General features: G+C 39.7%; 3 protein-coding genes across 4 annotated transcripts; all 3 read right to left on the reverse strand.

Annotated features, from left to right (window-relative positions):
• Positions 1–156: 156 nt before the first annotated feature.
• LOC118119640 (3 beta-hydroxysteroid dehydrogenase/Delta 5-->4-isomerase type 1) lies at positions 157–3,345 on the reverse strand. Its single transcript, XM_035173752.2, has 3 exons — positions 3,022–3,345; positions 1,911–2,075; positions 157–1,746 (listed from the first exon to the last, which is right to left on the reverse strand). The coding sequence occupies exons 1-3, from the start codon at positions 3,170–3,172 to the stop codon at positions 938–940; spliced, it is 1,125 nt and encodes a 374-aa protein (XP_035029643.2). The 5' UTR covers positions 3,173–3,345; the 3' UTR covers positions 157–937.
• Positions 3,346–4,872: 1,527 nt separating this feature from the next.
• si:rp71-68n21.9 (kelch-like protein 9) lies at positions 4,873–22,834 on the reverse strand. Of its 2 annotated transcripts, none has more exons than XM_035175112.2 (12): positions 22,746–22,834; positions 21,476–21,523; positions 20,335–20,474; positions 19,557–19,726; positions 19,104–19,236; positions 18,547–18,743; positions 18,247–18,322; positions 16,752–17,309; positions 16,033–16,212; positions 15,670–15,783; positions 11,931–13,409; positions 4,873–5,084 (listed from the first exon to the last, which is right to left on the reverse strand). In XM_035175112.2, the coding sequence occupies exons 2-11, from the start codon at positions 21,478–21,480 to the stop codon at positions 12,913–12,915; spliced, it is 2,070 nt and encodes a 689-aa protein (XP_035031003.1). In that variant the 5' UTR covers positions 21,481–21,523; positions 22,746–22,834; the 3' UTR covers positions 4,873–5,084; positions 11,931–12,912. The 2 variants fall into 2 exon arrangements, with proteins under 2 accessions (XP_035031003.1, XP_047198644.1); XM_047342688.1 differs by lacking the exon at positions 4,873–5,084 and adding an exon at positions 5,529–5,735 and having other exon boundaries at positions 12,620–13,409.
• Positions 5,908–10,450, reverse strand: LOC118120310 (3 beta-hydroxysteroid dehydrogenase/Delta 5-->4-isomerase type 1). Its single transcript, XM_035175113.2, has 3 exons — positions 10,132–10,450; positions 9,068–9,232; positions 5,908–7,731 (listed from the first exon to the last, which is right to left on the reverse strand). The coding sequence occupies exons 1-3, from the start codon at positions 10,280–10,282 to the stop codon at positions 6,923–6,925; spliced, it is 1,125 nt and encodes a 374-aa protein (XP_035031004.2). The 5' UTR covers positions 10,283–10,450; the 3' UTR covers positions 5,908–6,922.
• Positions 22,835–23,925: the final 1,091 nt, after the last annotated feature.

The following is a 23,925-nucleotide window of genomic DNA, read 5'->3' on the forward strand; positions in this document are numbered from 1 at the left end:
ATTTGTTTGGCTCAGTGTTAATCATGATTTAGAGCTTAGTTATGTTCCAAACCTCACTAGAAAAAACTAAAACACCCTCAGCTGCAAGAAGTTTGCTGCAAATCTCAAAGAACAATTGATTTTTTTCTCTTTGGAGGCAAAAAGGTCAAGTTCACAAGTGATGCATTTAGTTTTATTATGATATTTGTCAGTTGGGTCTGAGAAAAGGGAAGAAAAGAAGAGAACAATGCGCTGAAAAACAAAAACATACAAGTGCCAAAAAGAAAACCACTGAGCGATGCTACGACACGTTTCCATCTCAGCTTATTAGTTTGATAATAATCAGCTTCATCTTCCTGTGTGAATGTGAAGTGTTCAACTGTCAGAAAAAACAAATGCATGAATCATGATGGATATTTTCTAGGTCACCAGATTGCAGCTAATTTGAAAGGCATCTACATTTATATATGTATTGATATGTATTGATAATCATTATCTGATAATAAAATATAACATGGAGATAAGACACGTTTTTGAGTTAAATCATTGTGTCATTCATTAGTTATGCAATAATTCAAGCAATTCATTATTTACATCGCTGTGTTTTTAAAATGACTACTGCTTATGTTTTCATCTTTTGGTGAAATATCTTTTTTATTAAATGTCCAACCCTGACTCCAAGTGGGAAAAAATACCAAAACAGTTTTCTCAATGACATGGTTGGGATTAACATTACAGCTCAGGTCAGGACATTTATTAAATGAATAAAACTGCACATTCATTAACACATTAATACCCAGGGTCAGGTCTGTGTTTAAGCAACAAATTACTTTGGTTAAGTTTAGGGAAAGGTTGTGTTTGAAAAAAATCTTATTTAAATAGTCAATTTGAGCTCTTTCTTTGTTAAAACCTTTGTATATGACTAAACATTTGAGGAGAGACAGTTGACCACTTTGAATCATTTAGCTGTAATTCGTTCCCTCTCTTTAGGCAGCTCTGAGGCGAGCCATTCAATGGTGTGTTTGCGTGCTTCCTCCCAGCTGTACTTGGGCTCGTATCCTAGATCCCTCTTGGCTTTCTGATAGGAGAAGGTGAACGGCGTGTTCAACATGGTGAGGAGCTGCCGGTTCAGCGGCAGGGCGACACGTATGAGAGGTCGGATCATCGTGCACAGGATCTCCAAAATGAAACAGAGCGCGTAGAGGAGGTAGAGCGGCAGCCGGAGTTTCTCTTGAATGTTGAAGCCCAGAGGCGCCATCAGGACGTGGTTGAAGTCTGAGTAGCTCACCGGCGGCGTGTCATCAGAAATAAAGAAAAACTTTCCTCCTATCACATTTCTCTTTTGTGGATCTTTGAGGCCGCGAGCTGCTTGGAGATGAGCCGCGGCTACGTTTCCCACGTAGACAGGATTCACTCGAGCCTCTGGTAGAGACATTCTCAACAGAACGTCCTCGTTTCGTATCCCGTCGTCCATGTGGCCCAGCAGGAAGCGACACCCTTCGCCAAAGATGTACATAGGTCTGAGGGCACAGGTGGCCAGTCGGCCTCCGTTCTGAAGCACCTCTCCGTGGGCCAGCAGGGTTCTCTGCTCTGCCTCATTTTTGGTCTTGCTGTAGGAAAACCTCAAGGTACTGTCATAAATTGTGTCCTCGCTGCCGTTGATTATGGGTTCACCTTTGGGGTTTGGTCCCATCACCTCGATGGAGCTGGTGTAGATTAAGGACACCACGTTCTCCTGAACACAGGCCTCCAGAAGAACCTGCGTTCCTGCAAAGGAAAGAGGCTCTTTAGTTCTGTAGAAGAAAATAATTGACCTCATTTCCTTCTCTATATTTTCTTAATACACCAGGTTCAAGTTCCCTCTCTCTGAGTGACTGTAAGTGATAGTTACACTAGTTAGTGTTCGTTATGGATTAAAGTGTCAGCCTCACCTTTGACATTGACCCCATACATTTCACTGTACTCCACTGATCCATTGACGTCGATGATGGAGGCCGTGTGGAAGATGACTGACGCACCTCGACAGGCTTTCCTCACAAAATCACTGTCCCTGATGTCTCCCTCGAACACACTCAGCTGTGTGCTGCCTCTACAATCTTACACAAAGGACATCAACAACACAATAAAAATACTTATACATATATGTGTTCCAAACATAATGATATAATGCATATGCTATCTTAAAAATACATTCAGTTGCTGTCCCATTAAAAAATAAATGTAAACTGCTCCATGTATTTATTAATTATCTTCATATCAATCTCCCCAAAGTGCAATATTCATTCTAAATTATCTTTGCAATCACTTGCTCTGGATGCTTCATTACAGGGTTTGTGACTTCATTTTAGTGCTGTTTCCTGCAAATTCCTTTTGAATACATATATATGTATAAATATATATAATATGCTTTTTCACTGTGTTTTCTGTGTTTATATATATATATATATATATATATATATATATATGTTTTCTGTGTTTTCTTTCAAAGCCTTACTTTTTGTGTGTTATCAATTAGGCAGCCACAGACTTTTTGCACATAAAATGTAATTGTACTTGCACAGTGACAATAAAAATCTCTTGAATAGCTTAAAGTAGTCAGCACTTATATAAAACAGCTTTAGAGTTGATTACTGTGGGAAAATTTGAGAACGAATTATCAATGATTATCTCCATTAATTAACTTGTCATTGTTCTTGCTGCATATTTTGGCCAAAAACCCTTGAAAACAAGTTTTTTGAATCTCTGTAAAGTTTCTCTAATTATTTTTCAACTGAATATAAAATGCATCATAATACAAAGTGTGGTCATGAACTTTGTGATATTTGCAAATGATCCTCACAGTTTCATGCTGTCAGATGGAAAAGCTTGTAGATTCAGATTAATACTGTAATATTAACATTGTTTTCATGAGATGGATAAATGAGGAAAAATCTCCTCCTACAGTTTTCATGTGCTGCTTATCTTATAAGAAACTGTAATCTACAACTATAAAAATACAAAGATTTAAAAAATTTGAATAAATTGCAGAATGACAGATTTTACCCTCCAGAGTCTGTAAAACTTGAGGTTGTACGTGTTTGTCCAACATCCGAATCTCCGCCATCGTCTCTTCCTCCAGCAGCAGCTTCACCAGCCTCCTTCCCAGGAATCCACAGGCTCCCGTCACCACACACACATCACCTCCCAGAGACATGGCCGGGGTTAAAGAGAAAGAAAATATCTGCCTCTTCCAAAGCTCTTCTCTCTGAGATCTCCTCAAGAGCCTTTTCAGAAAAAAGAGTGTGAAGAAACTGGGATGGACTCTGCTACTTGATGAAGGAATGTGAGCTTCACTGACTGTGGGATGGACCTTTTATATGCTAAGGACAGTTGCTGTTGGAAGATACAATCTTTTATTTGACCGTTAATGCTGCTTTGATTGAGGGGGTGGGCTCAGTGTGGAACACTCACAAAAACAAGACCAGGGTTACTCACTGAAATGAAATGAATGATTTGAGGAAGAGGTAATTTAATATTTCACTTTAAATCTTTTTAATCCCCTTTTGTTTTTTGTCAGCTTTAATGACAAGTTATTTTACAAAATAAAATGTCCCGTGTAAAAAACACATCAAATAAATATGATGTATTTAAAAGATTAAACTTCCCAGTTTTCGAAGTATAACGATTTATTATCATGGGATAAACCGCTTGAGATGATCAATCTTGTTTTCAAGGGGTAGTTAAGTTGACTCCATATTGAGATAAGCTACTTTAAAATTAATAATAATCTGATAATATGAATAACATGTAATAATTTAACTCTGCATCATGGGTCATTATATTTTTGGAAGATTAAGAACTTTTTTGCTGACGATACTTGTAAGTCTGTTTTTTAAGGCTTTTATTTGCAAGTTTTCATGCATAGTTTGTTTTACTTTAAATTTTAGAATCTGGCAACGTCAGGAAAACACCAACAGATATAAAATGCTGGCTCATTGATTACAACAAAAAGAGGTTTGGAGACTTTTTTATTTTTTGTCAGCTGCTTGCTGTATATACTTTGTATATTTTAAATCTTTGCCTCACAGCAGACAAAACAAGACGCCAGCTTAATAATGTGACTCTACAAGGTCAGACCTGTTTGTTTCTGCTCTGTTCCGAAATCCAGAGGAACAGTTTCACAGTATTACTTTAAAAGAGAAGATGGGTCGATCTAATCTCTGTGTTTTAAATACTTTGCACTCTAGAGGAAACCACAAGGCCAGATCAGCCAAATAAAACAAGACTTGAAGTTTCAAGGTGACGTGTGTCTGCCAGATGGCCAATTCTATTTTCCTGTGCAGTGATTAATTTGATTTGGCCGTGTACATGGTGAGTGTGATGGAAACTGTGAGTAAACAGTTAGAATTACATTTGACTGTGGGCATTTTAACCAAACAACGTAGTATATATTAGATCATGTCTTACATATATTGTATTATAAAAAGAACTACGTGAGCAGATTCAAAATAGCTTTGGGCATCTTTTCTCGAAAAATATCGCTGATTTTGTGATTTTTATTTTGGTTATTCAACACAATCATGCATAGTAGCAGCCTACTTTGAATATCACAGCAGCCTGTTGTCTTATCTGGAGGTGAAGGATGCATTTTCAACGGCAGCTTCATCTTCATTCACTTACATCACACATGAAGAAAAAGGCTGTGAATGTGTGTGTTAAGTTGTGAACCCACCTTGCTATTGCATATTACTGCCAGACAGCTCCACACCCAACCACACCCAGGCAATAAAACACTGCATATCAGCATAAATACACAAAACCACATGACAGTAAGTGACTGAGATTTTGATTCGGCAACATGGTCCAAACCCAAACTGAAAACCAACCGGTTTTACTAGAAAAAACTTTATAATACTTTCAGGTTCCTGCTTGTACTTAAATGTAGGCACAGTGGAAGAAAACAAGACGATGGGGAACAACTCTGTAATCAAGAGGAAATGAGCTCAGCTTTTATTTTGTATTTTCTCCTACACACTGCACGATAAGCTGTGTGGGCTGCAAAATAATATCTTTGATTCCACAGTAAGAACAAGGTTGACGTCACCCACTGGTCTGTGAGCTGAGACCTTGTGTTTGACCTTGTCTCCAGCGTCATCTTGGTTTTTTGAAACCAGAGGTAACCATATTTGGAGGAGCAGGGGAGGACCCTTTAGCTCCGCGAAAAACAGACTTTACGACATTCACACAGTACGTTCAGCAAGATAATCTTCACAAATGAAAACCACTTTTGTGATTTTTGAAAAATAATAATCACTAGAAGTAAAAAGCTAACATTAGCCATCATCGATAAACTTCCAACTTGTCTCCTGCAAAAGCCTTTCCTCTTAGAAACCTAATTTGGACGAGCACACATCAAGGCTGTAATGGTGGAATAGAGTAGATTTGTATTCATGTTCTGTGGGATGATGTTTCATGTCCAGACAACCTCTGTATAGTCTGTATTTAACGATGTTTATTTTGTGGAATAAAACAGGAAAATGTCTTGAGTTTGTGATTCCCACAGAGTTTATATATTAGACGTCTCTAAACCCCATTTGAAAACACTTCAACTTCCGGATTGGGGAACTGAGAAGTGCAAAGATGCAAACTCATTCCTGTGTATCAGGACTCATTCCTGCTGCAGTTTATTCAAGATTCTCTACATGGTTTGTCTCATCTCTTATAACACCCCTGACTTTGACCTACAGTATAAAACAAAGCTACTCCGTGGGTTTGACCTCTCTGTCAGGATGTGTTAATCATGATTTAAAGCTTAGTTGTGTTTAACACCTCAGTACAAAAAATAAAACACCCTCAGCTGCAAGAAGTTTGCTGCAAATCTCAAAGAACAATTTTTTTTTCTCTTTGGAGGCAAAAAGGTCAAGTTCACAAGTGATGCATTTGGTTTTATTATGATATTTGTCAGTTGGGTCTGAGAAAATGGAAGAAAAGAAGAGAAAGCAAAAACATACAAGTGCCAAAAAGAAAACCACTGAGCGATGCTGCGACACGTTTCCATCTCAGCTCATTAGTTTGATAATAATCAGCTTCATCTTCCTGTGTGAATGTGAAGTGTTCAACTGTCAGAAAAAACAAATGCATGAATCATGATGGATATTTTCCAGGTCACCAGATTGCAGCTAATTTGAAAGGCATATACATTTATATATGTATTGATATGTATTGATAATCATTATCTGATAATAAAAAATAACATGGAGATAACACACGTTTTTGAGTTAAATCATTGTGTCATTCATTAGTTATGCAATAATTCAATCAATTCATTATTTACATCGCTGTGTTTTTAAATGACTACTGCTTATGTTTTCAACTTTTGGTGAAATATCTTTTTTATTAAATGTCCAACCCTGACTCCAAGTGGGAAAAAATACAAAAACAGTTTTCTCAATGACATGGTTGGGATTAACATTACATCTCAGGTCAGGACATTTATTAAATGAATAAAGCTGCACATTCATGAACACATTAATATACCCAGGGTCTGGGCTGTGTTTAAGGAACACAATTACTTTGGTTAAGTTTAGGGAAAGGTTGTGTTTGAAAAAAATCTTATTTAAATAGTCAATTTGAGCTCTTTCTTTGTTAAACCACACCTCTTTTAATCATAACCACATATACTGAGTGCAGAAACATAGGTAAAAAAGTTGTAGTCACTACAAATGGATATTGTACTGAAAGACTTTGAATTAGTTATTTGCCACCTGACCAAATATGTACATTACAGCAACATTATGTAACTCTTACTGAGCAACAGCGCCCTCTGCAGACACATAGGGTGATTAATTCTATGTACTTTGAAGCTGCTCCTGTAAGATAAAAAAGTTTAAGAGTGTTGCTTTAACAATAAGTTTGCTGTTGTATATAACAAAAAATTTGAGGAGAGACAGTTGACCACTTTGAATCATTTAGCTGTAATTCGTTCCCTCTCTTTAGGCAGCTCTGAGGCGAGCCATTCAATGGTGCGTTTGCGTGCTTCCTCCCAGCTGTACTTGGGCTCGTATCCTAGATCCCTCTTGGCTTTCTGATAGGAGAAGGTGAACGGCGTGTTCAACATGGTGAGGAGCTGCCGGTTCAGCGGCAGGGCGACACGTATGAGAGGTCGGATCATCGTGCACAGGATCTCCAAAATGAAACAGAGCGCGTAGAGGAGGTAGAGCGGCAGCCGGAGTTTCTCTTGAATGTTGAAGCCCAGAGGCGCCATCAGGACGTGGTTGAAGTCTGAGTAGCTCACCGGCGGCGTGTCATCAGAAATAAAGAAAAACTTTCCTCCTATCACATTTCTCTTTTGTGGATCTTTGAGGCCGCGAGCTGCTTGGAGATGAGCCGCGGCTACGTTTCCCACGTAGACAGGATTCACTCGAGCCTCTGGTAGAGACAATCTCAACAGAACGTCTTTGTTTCGTATCCCGTCGTCCATGTGGCCCAGCAGGAAGCGACACCCTTCGCCGAAGATGTACATAGGTCTGAGGGCACAGGTGGCCAGTCGGCCTCCGTTCTGAAGCACCTCTCCGTGGGCCAGCAGGGTTCTCTGCTCTGCCTCATTTTTGGTCTTGCTGTAGGAAAACTTCAAGGTACTGTCATAAATTGTGTCCTCGCTGCCATTGATTATGAGTTCACCTTTGGGGTTTGGTCCCATCACCTCGATGGAGCTGGTGTAGATTAAGGACACCACGTTCTCCTGAACACAGGCCTCCAGAAGAACCTGCGTTCCTGCAAAGGAAAGAGGCTCTTTAGTTCTGTAGAAGAAAATAATTGACCTCATTTCCAAGAAAAGAAAAGTGACCACATTTCTCCTGTATTAGCTTCACTACACTGGCTTCCGGTTAAATCTAGAATAGAATTAAAAATTCTCCTCCTCACCTTCAAGGCCCTTAATAATATGGCACCATTATACCTCAAAGAGCTGATAGTACCTTATCAACCCACTAGAGCACTGCGCTCCCAGAATTCAGCCTTACTTGTCGTCCCTAAAGTCTCTAAAAGTAGAGTAGGAGCCAGAGCTTTCAGCTATCAAGCTCCTCTCCTATGGAATCATCTCCCACTTTCAGTTCGGGAGGCAGACACCATCTGTACGTTTAAGAGTAGGCTTAAAACCTTCCTTTACAATAAAGCTTATAGTTAGAGCCGGTCCAGGCTTGTCTTAGACCTGCTCTTAGTTATGCTGCTATAGGTCGAGAATGTCGGGGGACACATGACACACGGAGCTTCTCTTCCCAGCTTCTCCTTCCTCTTCTCAATCCTTATCACATCAAAGAAATTAATATCTCATCAATACATATTACTGACTTCACTTCTTCCCCGGAGTCCCTTTGCCTTATCGTCCGCAGATCCAGATCTGTGGATCGCGTATCAGAGATCCTGATCGTAATGGTGGATCCAGTATGGCGGATTCTGTATCGTGTTGGCATCTGATACTGGTGGTGAACCACGATCGAGGTGGCAGCTGATGGTGGACCCTGATAGCGGCAGTGGACAATGACTGTGGACTATAGTGGCGTCCGATCTTGATGGTGGATCATGATCGTGGTGGCTGCTGACCATGGACTATGATTGCAGCAGGACTGCCTGATATATAGTATTTCTCCTCAGATACTTTAACATTACTGACAATAATCCATCAATTCATTGACCTTCAGTTATGCTTCAAAATGTTTATTCTTATCAATGCTGCAAATACCCTTATCTTGCTGATGTTCTCCTTTACACTTGACATCTATTGCACTTCTGTCCGTCCTGGGAGAGGGATCCCTCACATGTGGCTCTCTCTGAGGTTTCTACCTTCTTTTTTCCCTGTTAAAAGTTTTTTTTAGTAGTTTTTCCTTACTCTTGTTGAGGGTTAAGGGCAGAGGATGTACCACCCTGTTAAAGCCCTATGAGACAAATTGTGATTTGTGAATATGGGCTATACAAATAAAATTTGATTGATTGATTGATTTCCTTCACTACATTTTCTTAATACACCAGGTTCAAGTTCCCTCTCTCTGAGTGACTGTAAGTGATAGTTACACTAGTTAGTGTTCGTTATGGATTAAAGTGTCAGCCTCACCTTTGACATTGACGCCATACATTTCACTGTACTCCACTGATCCATTGACGTCGATGATGGAGGCCGTGTGGAAGATGACTGACGCACCTCGACAGGCTTTCCTCACAAAATCACTGTCCCTGATGTCTCCCTCGAACACACTCAGCTGTGTGCTGCCTCTACAATCTTACACAAAGGACATCAACAACACAATAAAAATACTTATACATATATGTGTTCCAAACATAATGATATAATGCATATGCTATCTTAAAAATACATTCAGTTGCTGTCCCATTAAAAAATAAATGTAAACTGCTCCATGTATTTATGAATTATCTTCATATCAACCTCCCCAAAGTGCAATATTCATTCTAAATTATCTTTGCAATCACTTGCTCTGGATGCTTCATTACAGGGTTTGTGACTTCATTTTAGTGCTGTTTCCTGCAAATTCCTTTTGAATACATATATATGTATAAATATATATAATATGCTATTTCACTATGTTTTCTGTGTTTTCTTTCAAAGCCTTACTTTGTGTGTGTTATCAATTAGGCAGCCACAGACTTTCTGCACATAAAATGTAATTGTACTTGCACGGTGACAATAAAAATCTCTTGAATAGCTTAAAGTAGTCAGCACTTATATAAAACAACTTTAGAGTTGATTACTGTGGGACAATTTGAGAACGAATTATCAATGATTATCTCCATTAATTAACTTGTCATTGTTCTTGCTGCATATTTTGGCCAAAAACCCTTGAAAACAAGTTTTTTGAATCTCAGTAAAGTTTCTCTAATTATTTTTCAACTGAATATAAAATGCATCATAATACAAAGTGTGGTCATGAACTTTGTGATATTTGCAAATGATCCTCACAGTTTCATGCTGTCAGGTGGAAAAGCTTGTAGATTCAGATTAATACTGTAATATTAACATTGTTTTCATGAGATGGATAAATGAGGAAAAATCTCATCCTACAGTTTTCATGTGCTGCATATCTTATAAGAAACTGTAATCTACAGCTATAAAGCTACAAAGATTTAAAAAATTTGAATAAATTGCAGAATGACAGATTTTACCCTCCAGAGTCTTTAAAACTTGAGGTTGTACGTGTTTGTCCAACATCCGAATCTCCGCCATCGTCTCTTCCTCCAGCAGCAGCTTCACCAGCCTCCTTCCCAGGAATCCACAGGCTCCCGTCACCACACACACATCACCTCCCAGAGACATGGCCGGGGTTAAAGAGAAACAAAATATCTGCCTCTTCCAAAGCTCTTCTCTCTGAGATCTCCTCAAGAGCCTTTTCAGAAAAAAGAGTGTGAAGAAACTGGGATGGACTCTGCTACTTGATGAAGGAATGTGAGCTTCACTGACTGTGGGATGGACCTTTTATATGCTAAGGACAGTTGCTGTTGGAAGATACAATCTTTTATTTTAATGTTAATGCTGCTTTGATTGAGGGGGTGGGCTCAGTGTGGGACACTCACAAAAACAAGACCAGGGTTACTCACTGAAATGAAATGAATGATTTGAGGAAGAGGTCATTTAATATTTCACTTTAAATCTTTTTAATCCCCTTTTGTTATTTGTCAGCTTTAGTGACAAGTTATTTTACAAAATAAAATGTCCCATGTAAAAAACACATCAAATAAATATGATGTATTTAAAAGATTAAACTTCCCAGTTTTCGAAGTATAACGATTTATTATCATGGGATAAACCGCTTGAGATGATCAATCTTGTTTTCAAGGGGTAGTTAAGTTGACTCCATATTGAGATAAGCTACTTTAAAATTAATAATAATCTGATAATATGAATAACATGTAATAATTTAACTCTGCATCATGGGTCATTATATTTTTGGAAGATTAAGAACTTTTTTGCTGACGATACTTGTAAGTCTGTTTTTTAAGGCTTTTATTTGCAAGTTTTCATGCATAGTTTGTTTTACTTAAAATTTTAGAATCTGGCAACGTCAGGAAAACAAAGCTCTTCTCTCTGAGATCTCCTCAAGAGCCTTTTCAGAAAAAAGAGTGTGAAGAAACCGGGATGGACTCTGCTTCTTGATGAAGGAATGTGAGCTTCACTGACTTTGGGATGGACCTTTTATATGCTAAGGACAGTTGCTGTTGGAAGATAAAATCTTTTATTTTAATGTTAATGCTGCTTTGATTGAGGGCGTGGCCTCAGCGTGGGACACTCAGAAAAACAAGACCAGGGTTACTCACTGAAATGAAATGAATGATTTGATGGAGAGGTCATTTAATATTTCACTTTAAATCTCGAAATAATCCATTACAATTAAAGGTCATGTGTTCAAGACCTTAAGTGGCCATATTAGAGCTGAACCAAACTTAGTTTTAAACTGAAAAATCTTGAATTTAAAGGTAACTCAAAATGCATATTACTGCCAGACAGCTCCACACCCAACCACACCCAAGTGTGGCTTGCACAACTTCTCAAGATACCATGACCTGGATGAAGAATGTGATTATTACTGGAAAATAACGAGCAACATTTTTTTTTACATTTTTATTTCAAAACACTGCATATCAGCATAAATACACAAAACCACATGACAGCAAGTGACTGAGATTTTGTTTTGGCAACATGGTCCAAATCCAAACTGAAAACCAACCTGTTTTACTAGAAATAACGTTATAATACTTTCAGGTTCCTGCTTGTACTTAAATGTAGGCACAGTGGAAGAAAACAAGACGATGGGGAACAACTCTGTAATCAAGAGGAAATGAGCTCAGCTTTTATTTTGTATTTTCTCCTACACACTGCACGATAAGCTGTGTGGGCTGCAAAATAATATCTTTGATTCCACAGTAAGAACAAGGTTGACGTCACCCACTGGTCTGTGAGCTGAGACCGTCTTGGTTTTTTGAAACCAGAGGTAACCATATTTGGAGGAGCAGGGGAGGAACCTAACTGAGAGCTAGGGGAACCCACCAGGATTCATCCATCGGCCTTTAGTCTGTTGCAGACTAAAATAAGCTCTGCGAAAAAACAAATTTATGACATTCACAGAGTACGTTCAGCAAGATAATCTTCACAAATGAAAACCACTTTTGTGATTTTTGAAAAACAATAATCACTAGAAGTAAAAAGCTAACATTAGCCATCATCAATAAACTTCAAACTTGTCTCCTGCAAAAGCCTTTCCTCTTAGAAACCTAATTTGGACGAGCACACATCAAGGCTGTAATGGTGGAATAGAGTAGATTTGTATTCATGTTCTGTGGGATGATGTTTCATGTCCAGACAACCTCTGTATAGTCTGTATTTAACGATGTTTATTTTGTGGAATAAAACAGGAAAATGTCTTGAGCTTGTGATTCCCACAGAGTTTATATATTAGACGTCTCTAAATCCCATTTGAAAACACTTCAACTTCCGGATTGGGGAACTGAGAAGTGCAAAGATGCAAACTCATTCCTGTGTATCAGGACTCATTCCTGCTGCAGTTTATTCAAGATTCTCTACATGGTTTGTCTCATCTCTTATAACACCCCTGACTTTGACCTACAGTATAAAACAAAGCTACACCATGGGTTTGACCTCTCTGTCAGGATGCATTGACTGTTTCCTTTCATTTACCATAACTGCAGAGAGAAAGAACCACAAGGAGCTGAGTCGGCGAGACGCTGCATGGCTGACAGTGAATGCAAGGAAAGGAAATGTTACTAAAGATGGTGCTTGAAGAAAGATGCAGAGTTTTTGTACTGTACTGCTGTATAAGCCATGCTTGTAGCGGCAGCTTGAGTTTGCAAAACTACACAATTTTTTTCCCAGACTTTTCTTCGATGGTGTTCAGAGTAGAAGAGGGAACACCTCCGCTCTGTGGCCTGTGCTCAGCTCTTCGCTGTAGGCAGCGGACACTCCTGTATCTGAGCCTCGTCCACTGACCCCTCCGGCAGATGAACCGTCATCGTACAGGCCCGAATCCCCCCCAGAGGCTCCAGCACGTTGAACACTCGGTCCCACGTATCCTGCTCTGGATCGTACCGCTGCACGATGTCCACCATGCACCTGCTGTTCCACGAATACCCTCCCACTACGTAGATCTGCCCGTTAAACACAGTCACCCCGACGTCACTCTGGCCCCGAGGCATGGGCGCCACCACCGTCCACTGGTCCGTGTCTGGGCTGTAGTACTCGCAGCCCAGGACGTCGTCGTAGTCACTGCTGCCTCGGAAGTGATTCCCGCCCATGACATAGAGTCTGTCTCCGACGGTGCACATGCAGTGCAGTCCGCGGAGCTCCCTCATGTCGGCACGTCGGCTCCAGGTGTCGGCCACAGCGTCATAGCACCAAAGCTCCTTCTGGAAGGCGTCACGGGTGATTCCACCTGAGGGACAGAGCAGAGGCCAACATACATGATGTTATATATATATTTAATGTAGATCGTGAAAAATATACAATCCTAAATCAAATTGCCTGTAGTTTTGAAATTTCTTTCTTAGTATTTGAGTTATTATTTTTGTAAAAGGCATGAGTTGCAAATCAGACACTATACAGTATATGATTTAATACAGGATGTTGTGACCACTTAACGTGTGTGTTGTATTCTAGTAAATAATAAATAAATAAATGTTACCAACTGTAAGGGAAATGTAACATTTTGATCATGCACAATGTAATCATGTTAATTTCCCCTTTGATTGATCATGATTGAATCTTATACAATGTAACCTTGATCATGCTGTATCCTGTACAACTGAATGAATCTTGGCCTGATTGCCTAAACTAAGGCATTGTTGCCTTGATGTCATCAGAAGATCCTGACCTTTGGCTTAGAAACAACCTCAACCAGGGGAGGAAGGGGCCAAAAGAGAAAGAACAGCTTCCCATCGGGGTGCATATTACAAATAAACCTTTGTCTTGTGAACCATGCTCTGAGCATTAAAGTGTGACAATACTGTCAGAGCTTTGTGTGTCGTTCCTCGTTGTCAGAGTGGGATTGCAGAATTCCCACGACCCCAACACTGTGCAGCAGTATCGATTTCTGGGTTTTAACTTTGTTGAAAAACACCGTGGGAAGCCTCGACCACAGGTCTTTGTGTTTCCTGCTTCTCCGTCCTATGCGTGATACTTATATTTCTGCTCTCACCACAAGAGGCCGGTTTCCTGTCCAACATTGCTAAGAAACCTGACTCAGATCAGACAACGAGCAGCCGCAGAGGCTGCTGTTAAACAGGAAGTGGTTTCAAATAAGGTTGGCCCTGCAAGTGCTGTATATAATTCATCTTGTCAAGGTGGAACTTTCTCATATTTAGAAAACCGCTGTCAAATCTGCCTGAACAGGTTGAGATGTGAACGGTGATGGACGTGATCTGTATGAATGACAGGGTGTCCACACTTTTGTATCATCTTCCTAAACAATATATATAACGGCACAAGTCAAAGTGGACAATTTATTTCAGATGTTACACAGCTGCTTGATATTAATATTGTAAGTACTCCCAGAGTCGGGGTTTCTATTTCTGTCTGAATTCTCGATCTTGATTTCAGGGTTAGTGAACAGCTCAAGGCTTTTCTGCTTGTGAGATATTGAATTATATATTTTATCAACAATTTAAACTCTTTGTGAAGCATTTTCACATTGACCCAAATGCTGCTTTCCGTAGGTCAGTGCATTTGGCTCGAGGAGTCTAGTTGTACATCTGACAATGGATGACATGTGATGACTGTTTATGAGTCATTTGTCGAAACATCTCAAATAAGTGCGTAGAGTTTCCTGACAAGTCCTGCCCTGAAAGTGCACGACAATGTTGCACAACTGCAAAAGAAAACTAAGAGGAAGTCAGGTTGGATGGTTCGAGAATGCAAAGTATGTGTTGTGTTTCGTTTGACCACAAATACAAGTTCTCTGTTACTCTAAGCAGGACCACGATCTTTCCCCTACCGTAGTTTTTGTTTCCTAAACCTTGACATTTGAGTCACATTTTAAACAGGTGAAGTTTATTTTGTTGGCCAATCACACATTTTCTCCACTGTGTCTTGTCTTTTTTTCTTCTTTCTGTTTTGAAAGTTTTGAATCTGAAGCAACAACCTCTTTAATCTGTATCTATGTTTAATGGTTTTACCTCATTCCTGTTATTTTATCCCATAGCCTTTCACTTTCCAAAAATAAACCATTTATAAAACCATTATTCAAAAGCTTCACTCGACAACTTTATTTAATGTTAATAATACATTTACCAATACTTATGCAGTGATACACGTTTCTGTTGCCATGTTGTGCATTCAATGAGTAATAATGGGCTATACAGAATAACCTATGTTCTTAAAAGTGTTAATAAATGGATCTTGTTCGGGATGTCCTGCAATGTTTCCCATAATCCTACCTCTGCAGAAGGTGGATGTGAAATGATATGACTACAGTGAAAGTGATTTACCTTCACAAGGGAACCCAAACATTATTAATGGCTTTTAAGTGATAGAGAACGTATTAGTAAGTTGTTACTAAGCAGTAGTAGAGCCATACATTTCAGATTATCAACGCATCATGAATTGTGGTTTATCAGAAAGTGATCCCCAGATTAATTCTATCGACTTTTAATTTGCGTGAAATTCGTTAAGTTAGTGTGAATAACAAACGTTTTTACCTGAGATGTACATGAGGCTGCCGTGAACCGTTCCAGCATGACCGTAGTGAGGCTCGATCATGTTGCTCACAAATGTCCACTCGTTCTTCTTCAGGTTGTAGCACTCCACCGTGTCTGAGCACAGAGACACGACTGGGTCAAAACTTTATTCAAACATGCATTTGAAAAATCCACATTCACAGTATCATTAAGTCGTTTTTCAATTATTTGATCTATTCGCACAATAGTTGAAATGTATCCTTCTTTTCAGTCATTTAAACTGCAATTCCTCATGTATTACATAATATATGAAACAATGATGGAAATGAATCATCAGTGCACAAACTGACAGCAGAGGTAGAAGAAGCATTTGCAGCAGCTCACCGATCTCTCCTGACTCGTTCCTTCCTCCAACTGCTAACAGCTTCCCCTTCAGAGCACTGAGGTGGAAGAACGTCCTCTTCTCGTTGAGTGAAGCAATCTGAAGCCACCTGTCGAAGCGCGGGTCGTAGCGGTACGCGCTGTCGATTGCCGTCTTACCCTTGGTGTCGTATGTGCTCTGGCCTGTGGGGAATAGAAGTTAACGACCTCCAGACGACCCTCAAACACAGGTACTGACCAACAGAGGTTAAATACCCCAAACCTCCCTTTAAGCTGCTTTTAGACATGCAATCAACTACGGAGATCCCCTGGAGTTTCTCTGGAGATGGTGTATGTGTGAATGCATATGTCCGCTGATGTCGATGTGATGTAAACGAAAACACGTGATCTCTGCAAACGTTGTGCATGTGTGTAAGGCAATCTCCGGACGCAATTCTCAAGAGTTGCTCCGCAGGTCATGTCTGAAAACAGTTTTAGTCAGTCTTTTCAGAAACACAACGAGTAAGTCCAGTTGCCTAATTACCCTTTTACAACTTCTAAACACAATATGACCATATTTTCCTTTTCTTGCATTTCCAGTGTTTCAATCAGATGTTTTGGTGTCAAACTGTTCCTACCCAAACACCTGAAGTAGTGAACGCTTACTATCTAGGTAATGTGATGTGAGTGTTGTCCTGAAAGTGTCTACGGTTTACAGTACAGTGTAAAGTTGTCGCACTGACCTCCAACAATGAACAGGAAGTCGCCCAGAAGAGCGACACCATGTTGGTAGCGTGGAGCCTCCATGGGTTTAAGGGCCCTCCAGTGGTCACTGTTTTCATCGTACAGCCTCAGCTCGCGGCTCACTACCAGCTGCTGCCTCATCACGCCGCCCAGCGCCAGAATATGCGTGGAGTTTGAGCGTATTTGGGTCCGCTCAGTTTGCAGGGCCGGCTGCATGAACGGCATCATCTGGTAGTTGCTGGCCTCAAGCAGGAGGTTCACGCAGGCTGTTTCAGAACGCATCATGGAGTCGCCTCCTTCCTCATCGTCCTGTGAGATCTGGATCAGCTCATTGGGGCTCATCAGTGGGAAGCGAATATGATGCATTAAAGCATAGATGGACGAGCGACGTTTGGGGTGGTCGTGGGCCAGCCATCCTCTGGCGATGTTGTAGAGCTCCAGCTCAGGGAAACCTTCCAGCGAGTTGCTGGCCAGAGCGTTGGCCATGCTGGTCTCTGAGAGCTGGAGGTAACGGTCACTCTGCACCATCGCGGAGAGGTTATGACTCACAAACTCACCTGGTTTGAAAGAAAAGAAGAATAATATTAATCTTTCAGTTTATTCCACCATAAGGTTTGTTTCCCCCCCTGTCTGTTGGTTCGATTGTCAGCAGGATTACGCAAAAAATGGATTTACAAAAAAACTTGGTGGAATTATGGGACATGGGTCAAGAAAGAACCCACTAGATTGCTTAATGGATCTGGACAAAGAGATGGATCCAGATTTTTTCCCCACTTTTTTTAACACTTAGAATAATTCATGGATCTTGATTTAAAAAATCAGACATAATTAGTTGATTGATATCTGTGAGTGTGCGTGGAGGTATACACTCTTCTGAGTGTCCTTCTAGTTTGAGTTATTGAAACAAAAAGATTGGTACGATGAATTTCAGTGATCTTACTTTATGTTTTAAATATGGGTCGGTTAAATCGGGTCCATTATATGGACTGTTTCTTCAGATTGGTGAGATTGGAAGAAAAAACTCTTGATACTCAAGTCGTTAAACTGACAATATGACACCTCAGCCACTAAATCAAAACAATCAGAACTCTCTCAATCAAAACAATAACCATGAAAATCTACATTACATAGCAAACAGCAACGAATAATCCTGATCTCTCTCAAGTGACCAATACAAACAGTGGAAGGAAAAAATAGCAGACAGGCGAACTAGCCAGCAGTTTGTTTTTCCTTCATCATACGATATTTGAAGTCATAGCAGAGACGGACATAGCCACATGTAAAGAGGATATGATGCAATTAAAAGCCAACAAAATGAAACGTTCCCTTGAATACAATTGGGGATTCCTCTGTGTTTAAACTGTTTTTTTGCCATTTTAATGAAGAATCGTTAATTATATTATATCGTTAACATTAATTGCTCCTTCCCCCCATAATACAATTATAATACACCTTGTTCCTTGGTTACTGAGCTTAAAGATAGGTTTCTCTTACCTATATTTAACTTAACGTCCTCCAGAAGCAAGTCAGTGGCGATGCGTTCGATTTCCACACAGTTATCAATCGTGATCTGTGAACATAAACCCAGAAAATAGTTTACTTTCTTTACTTTCTGCATCACTTTCATATTGGCTGAGTCATGACGTTTTTCATGGTGTACGGTACAGCTAACACAAAGGAAAGGTGTAGGGGAAGGACAGTTTAATGAGCTCTGTCCTTCAGTACCCTCGAATATAATTGATGAGCGCAGAGGCAAAAAAATGTGACATATAACTTTTAAAAAAACACTCTCACCTCACTGCTCAGAAGCTGATTACAGAATCTCAGCACGGGCATGACCTGCAAGAAGTTTGCAGCCTCCAGGGTGTCCTGGAGATTACTCATGTCCAGGCTGACTTTGGATGTGTAAATGAAGTCTATAATGTTTTTTAAACCCAACAGAGTCACCCCATGCAGTTTGATCTCTTTCATATCCTGCTCCCTCATGCCTCCTGAGCAAAGACAAAAAAAGTACAAAGAGACACGGACAAGGTTAAAGAGTTATTCTGCTGCATTTCTGGAGATTTGTCCGGTGCAGAAACGGCACCGTCAGCAAGATACAAAGACAAAGCTGACTATAAAAAGTTTGCAGTTGCTCAATCCACAAGAAGTGAATAGTAGAAGTCAAGTAAACAGCGAAATAATATAATGCAGAAGTGAAGAAAGATGGCCACACACCACACACTTCCTCTTCTTTTACTACAGTTAGTAAAGTGTGAATAAAAAAGTGGAGAAACACGACAAAAGCATAGAAGGAGTGGGTCACTGTAATGGATGTTTATATTGTATGTTGTTGAGCGACGACCACTCACCGGTGAACATGGCCTTGAAATAGTCACTGGATGAAGCCATGATGACTCTGTGGACTGGGAAGGTTTCGTTGCTGTCCCCTGGAACCAGGATGACATCGCAGAGAGTCTTATCTGCCCGAAAATGATCAAAGCCCTGTGCAAGAGAGAAAACAAAACCTGAACATCTCTGAAATATCTAGATATGTAAAATATCTAAATATCTGGAGCTGGTGGCAGAATGTAGGAGGTGTTGGTGGAAGGCCCGCTGCAAGCCCATGGAGCTGGGCTGCAGGGGAGTGGAGCCATGTGGCTGAAATGCACCTTGACGTTGGTTGCCAGCCGCCATTAAACCGAACAAAAGAGAAGAAAAAGAAGAGCCACCAAGAAGATCACCGAAACTGCAGAAAAGGTGTCAAGGTGGCTGTGGATTAAGAAGGGTGATGAATGGTATTGCCTATCAGCCACAACGTCTACCTGCAACACAGCTGCTCCATGGTCAGTGCTGCTGAACACCTTGGACAGCGGCCGAGGAGGAAGCTTGGGCTTGGTTGCTTTGTCCGGGCGTTTAGGCGGCATCTCCACGGGCGGCGAGGGAAGAGCAGGAGCCGGAGCTGGAGCCGGAGCTGGTGGAGGAGGCCTGTCATCTAGAGCACCAAAGATGTGATTAAAGTCATGATACTGCTTTTAAGGCAGGTGCATGGATTGTATAGAGAGTGTAGAAGTAATAACCACAAATTGCCAGTATCAAAGGTAAAAGTTCTCAACAGCAACAGTCTCTGCGCTACATTGTTAGATTGATGTTCTTAAAGGTTCAATGTTTCCTGCTGAAATGTTGCATACGTTGTAAATATTTTTACTTATATGAATGTTGTTAGTCTTGTTGAGCACCACTAGAGTAAATGTACCGAGTCCTTAGTCATTTTCCTCATTTGTTCCGTGTTTGCATTGAATACTTTGGATACAGATTTCATCGTGATGTGTAAATTTCTCCTCTGTCTTTTGTCAAATATTAGGTCAAGATAAGTTTATGTATAAAGCACATTTAAATGTATTTATTTGACCAGAGTCGTTTAACCAAAACGTAATAAAAACATAGAGAGACATACTAAGAACAGTTAAAAGCCTGAGAAAACATGTGAAACTTGACTTTAACCATAAATATCTCGATGTAAGGAGAACACTTATTGGAAAAAATGTATTGTAATAATTGAAAAGTGAAGTGGAAGGAGCAGGCGAGCCAGTGACCACGCACCTTGGTGCACAGGTCTCTCAGCTGGAGCCGGGGGTCTCTCCGGCTGAGCTGGAGGTCTTGGTGGATCCCTGGACTGATGCCTGCTCAGACGAGACAGTCTGCGGCTCAGCCTCCCAGGCCCGCTGTCGTCTCCACTTCCCCTGCAGACAAGGAGGAGGAGGAGGAGGAGGAGGAGGAGGAGGAGGAGGTGTATTACTGTGACATTTAACTTCCCCAAAGCAAATAACATATAGAGATTAAGCTGTATTAAAAACTGCTTCATGGATTTGATTTTATTAACCTGCTACATAGAAGCAATTTAATGCAAATGAGAACAAAACAAGATCTATTTTGACAGTTTCATTAACTGTATATTCAGTTTGATTCTAATTTGTATTCTCTCTCTATTTCCTTTCAGGTTGTGTACAAGTTCAACTTTCCTCATCAGAACTGACAGATGTTAACACAGCTGACGAAAGTCCCCCATCTGTTTTTCTTACTGTGTGTGTGTGTGTGTGTGTGGGTGCGTCTGTGACCTTAAAAAGAAGGAACTAGCAAACGTTTTTTTATTTAAACCACTTCTTTTGAAAGTGCTTCCTGCCAAACTACTCACATACAGTAAGTCCAAGTTAAAGTAAAAACAAAGAGAAATACTTAGCAAACAAAACTAAATATTATTTTACTTTACATAAACCAAAACCAATGTTTAAACTGTCAGTTTTCAGAAAAATGGAGATATAGTAATTAAGTATTAATCTGACATTGGAATTAAAGCCAGTTTCACTCAAATTGCCAAAATGTTGTTCTTACCTGCTTTATTCATTGTACATTATTTAAAATGTAACATGAGGAAGTCAAGAATCAAAATGATTTAATATTTTGGCAAAACTGTCTCAAGAGTACCTAAGTAAATCATTAATGAATATAACATTTGTTCCTAATTAGCATTAATCATATGGTGCAATAGTAGATATACAAATTTACACTGTAGACAAAAGCTAGGACATGATTACAGATATGGAAATCAAACACTTTTATCTTGAACGACTGTGTTTCAAACATAAAGACACATAAACACAAAGCTCCAGTTAGTGATGCATCCAGTGACACCCCGAATTTATCTTCTGTCTTTTAAGGGTGTTGAATAAAAAAAGACAAATACCCCATCTCATTGGGCTCCTGAGGACTGTCGTTCCGCTGGCGAGACTTCCTGAGGACAGAAACAAATTATATATTTATATTATCAGTTTTTTGTCTGGTGCTACAGATGTTTTGTCCCCAGAGGAAGGAGACAATTTGTTTATGTGCAAGTTCATCCATGCAAAAAGCTAAACTATTACATCCCGTGTACGAGGATTCTTTTTTGACACTAAGTTAGTCCGATTTTTCGTAACTTTCCTGTAGTGAATTTATCTTTTTCACAACATGACTCTGATAAATTCTCTGTGATAAACGTGACCTAACCTCTTTGCAGACAGTACAAACTTCACCGACCTTGACTTTAAACCTTCTAGTTCAGTCTTTACCAAAAATCATTTATTGTCACTGCCATTTATTTACTGTGTCTGCTGAGCCCCCCAAAAAATATTTTCCTGTGTATATTTTTATCTGAAACTTCAGTCAGAGACGCTGCAGCTATTCTTTTGTAAATGGCTGCTCACATATACAATGTTGAACTTAACTTAAAGTCTCAAAATATTCTCCACTTGTATATATGTTAATTAAACCAATATGTAATCTGACAAAATAATTTAATTATAGATTTGAGGATTTCCATAGATTTTTGCTTCTATTCTATTCTATTGTTGGTCTTTAACAACAGCACGCAAATCTGTGATGACCGTTTGTCATGTGTGTGTAGTTGTAGGGTCTTACTCATTTCAATTTCTAATCTGATAGGTTCAAATATCCTGGAGCACGTAACTGTACCATATGAGAGCATGTTGGTGTCCTCTTTCTAAAATACTTCTTCTACTTTCTTCTGGTTGTTTTGACGTGTAAATGTTGAAATTAGACAATTGTGGTTTTAGAGCCCCACCATAATTGATGTCTTCATGATCTGTCATTTAGAACTATTTAATGTTGGTTATAACATACAATGAGTTTCAGAATCAATGGGTAAATTGTCTAAGGTGTGATTCATAGTTGAGGGGCTCCTCTGCAATTTGTCTTTCAGCGGTACACTTTAAGTTAGCTCTTACATAAAGCACAGTGAAGTAGAGTTACCACATTCTAATTCTTTCTCAACTCATCAGTGTCATAATGAAGAGACACAACAGCTCAGGGTCGTCAATATCATAGATTATATTTAACAGAAATAAAATGAGTTATACGTTGCACTCTTTAGGCCAAATGCACCTTCCTGTGCAGCTTTGTAATACTCTATTATCATGAAGTGCAGGCGGCTCACACAGGGCCGTACCCAAACCTACCTGGAAGAAATCCTCCTCAGAAGATTGGACCCGAGGCCCCGCTCCAGCCTGACCGTGGGACCAACCAGAGCTCCGAGAGGAAGAGTTGAGCAGAGAGCGTCTGCTGCACTGCACCCGCTTGGTTGGAGATCTGAGGCGTCTGAGCGAGCATCATCGTGTCTGTAGCTTAACACAGACCTCAGCCACTTCCTGTTCTACTTCTGTGTATCGCCGTCTGCGTCTTTCTGCACCTTGACGCTCAACACCACAGTGTGTCAGATACTGTGGGTGAAATGAGCAGAAAGTTTCACACAGGATTTTTTCAGGTCTTTGATTAAGTGTGTGGAACTATTGTGCTTGATTGTTACATTTCTAATGTTAATTATATATCTTTATCTGGATGAAGCTGAAAACATGAAACATATACTGTGTTTTCTAGATGCTGGTGAGAATCCGGCCTGTTCAAGGTTCAACCACTGATTAGTTTCGTTCTGGATTTTTGGATTCTCGAGTTTTCCCCCTGTTACAGACTTTTGATTTATCTTTGTGTTGGACTCATTATTTAATTCACAGACTTTGTGATATTTGGTTTGCATTTGGTATTCTCCTTGTGTTTGGACTTTGGTTTTCTATATTTGGACTTGTTTTGTATATATATAGCGATGTTCTTTCCTTGTGTTCGTTTTTTGTATTTACTTCTCAGTTGTTTGATAAGATAAGATAAGAAAATATAAGATAATCCTTTATTAATCCCACAATGGGGACATTTTCAATATTACAGCAGCAAGAGTCAGAAATAGGCATCATTAAGTAATAAGTAAAATGCAATAGTTAAGTGTAAGGAGTGTTTTCACTTTGAGTTTATTACCTCTGCCAAATTTAAATGATTGATTGATGTTTTCACCTATTTACATTTGTTTGTTGGTTGGTCCGTTTGTTAGCAAGATTACGCAAAAACAAATCAACCAATTTCCATGAAAGTTTGTGAATGGGTGGGGCGTGACCCAAGGAAGAATCCATTATATTTGGATGCAGATCTGGATCGGGGGATCCAAGATTTAATTTCCACTTTTTTTCGGAATTGTGAGATATAGGATGTTTTTTTTGACATTTTTGTTTATTTCTCAGAGAAATGATTTTTGAGTTTTAGATCCATGACTTCTTCACACCTGTCTATGTCTCACCATGGTCCAGTTACTAA

This window comes from Hippoglossus stenolepis, chromosome 13 (assembly GCF_022539355.2).
Source record: "Hippoglossus stenolepis isolate QCI-W04-F060 chromosome 13, HSTE1.2, whole genome shotgun sequence".
Classification (NCBI taxonomy): domain Eukaryota; kingdom Metazoa; phylum Chordata; class Actinopteri; order Pleuronectiformes; family Pleuronectidae; genus Hippoglossus; species Hippoglossus stenolepis.

Coding starts and splice junctions, on each gene's coding strand:
- LOC118119640 (XM_035173752.2), bottom strand. CDS start 3,172: ATGTCTCTGGGAGGTGATGTGTGTGTGGTGACGGGAGCCTGTGGATTC. Junction 2,076..3,021: donor AGTTTTACAGACTCTGGAGG/GTAAAATCTGTC, acceptor CCTTTGTGTAAG/ATTGTAGAGGCAGCACACAG. Junction 1,747..1,910: donor GTATGGGGTCAATGTCAAAG/GTGAGGCTGACA, acceptor TTTCCTTTGCAG/GAACGCAGGTTCTTCTGGAG.
- LOC118120310 (XM_035175113.2), bottom strand. CDS start 10,282: ATGTCTCTGGGAGGTGATGTGTGTGTGGTGACGGGAGCCTGTGGATTC. Junction 9,233..10,131: donor AGTTTTAAAGACTCTGGAGG/GTAAAATCTGTC, acceptor CCTTTGTGTAAG/ATTGTAGAGGCAGCACACAG. Junction 7,732..9,067: donor GTATGGCGTCAATGTCAAAG/GTGAGGCTGACA, acceptor TTTCCTTTGCAG/GAACGCAGGTTCTTCTGGAG.
- si:rp71-68n21.9 (XM_035175112.2), bottom strand. Junction 18,744..19,103: donor TTTCAAGGCCATGTTCACCG/GTGAGTGGTCGT, acceptor GTCTTTGCTCAG/GAGGCATGAGGGAGCAGGAT. Junction 17,310..18,246: donor GGACGTTAAGTTAAATATAG/GTAAGAGAAACC, acceptor CTTTCAAACCAG/GTGAGTTTGTGAGTCATAAC.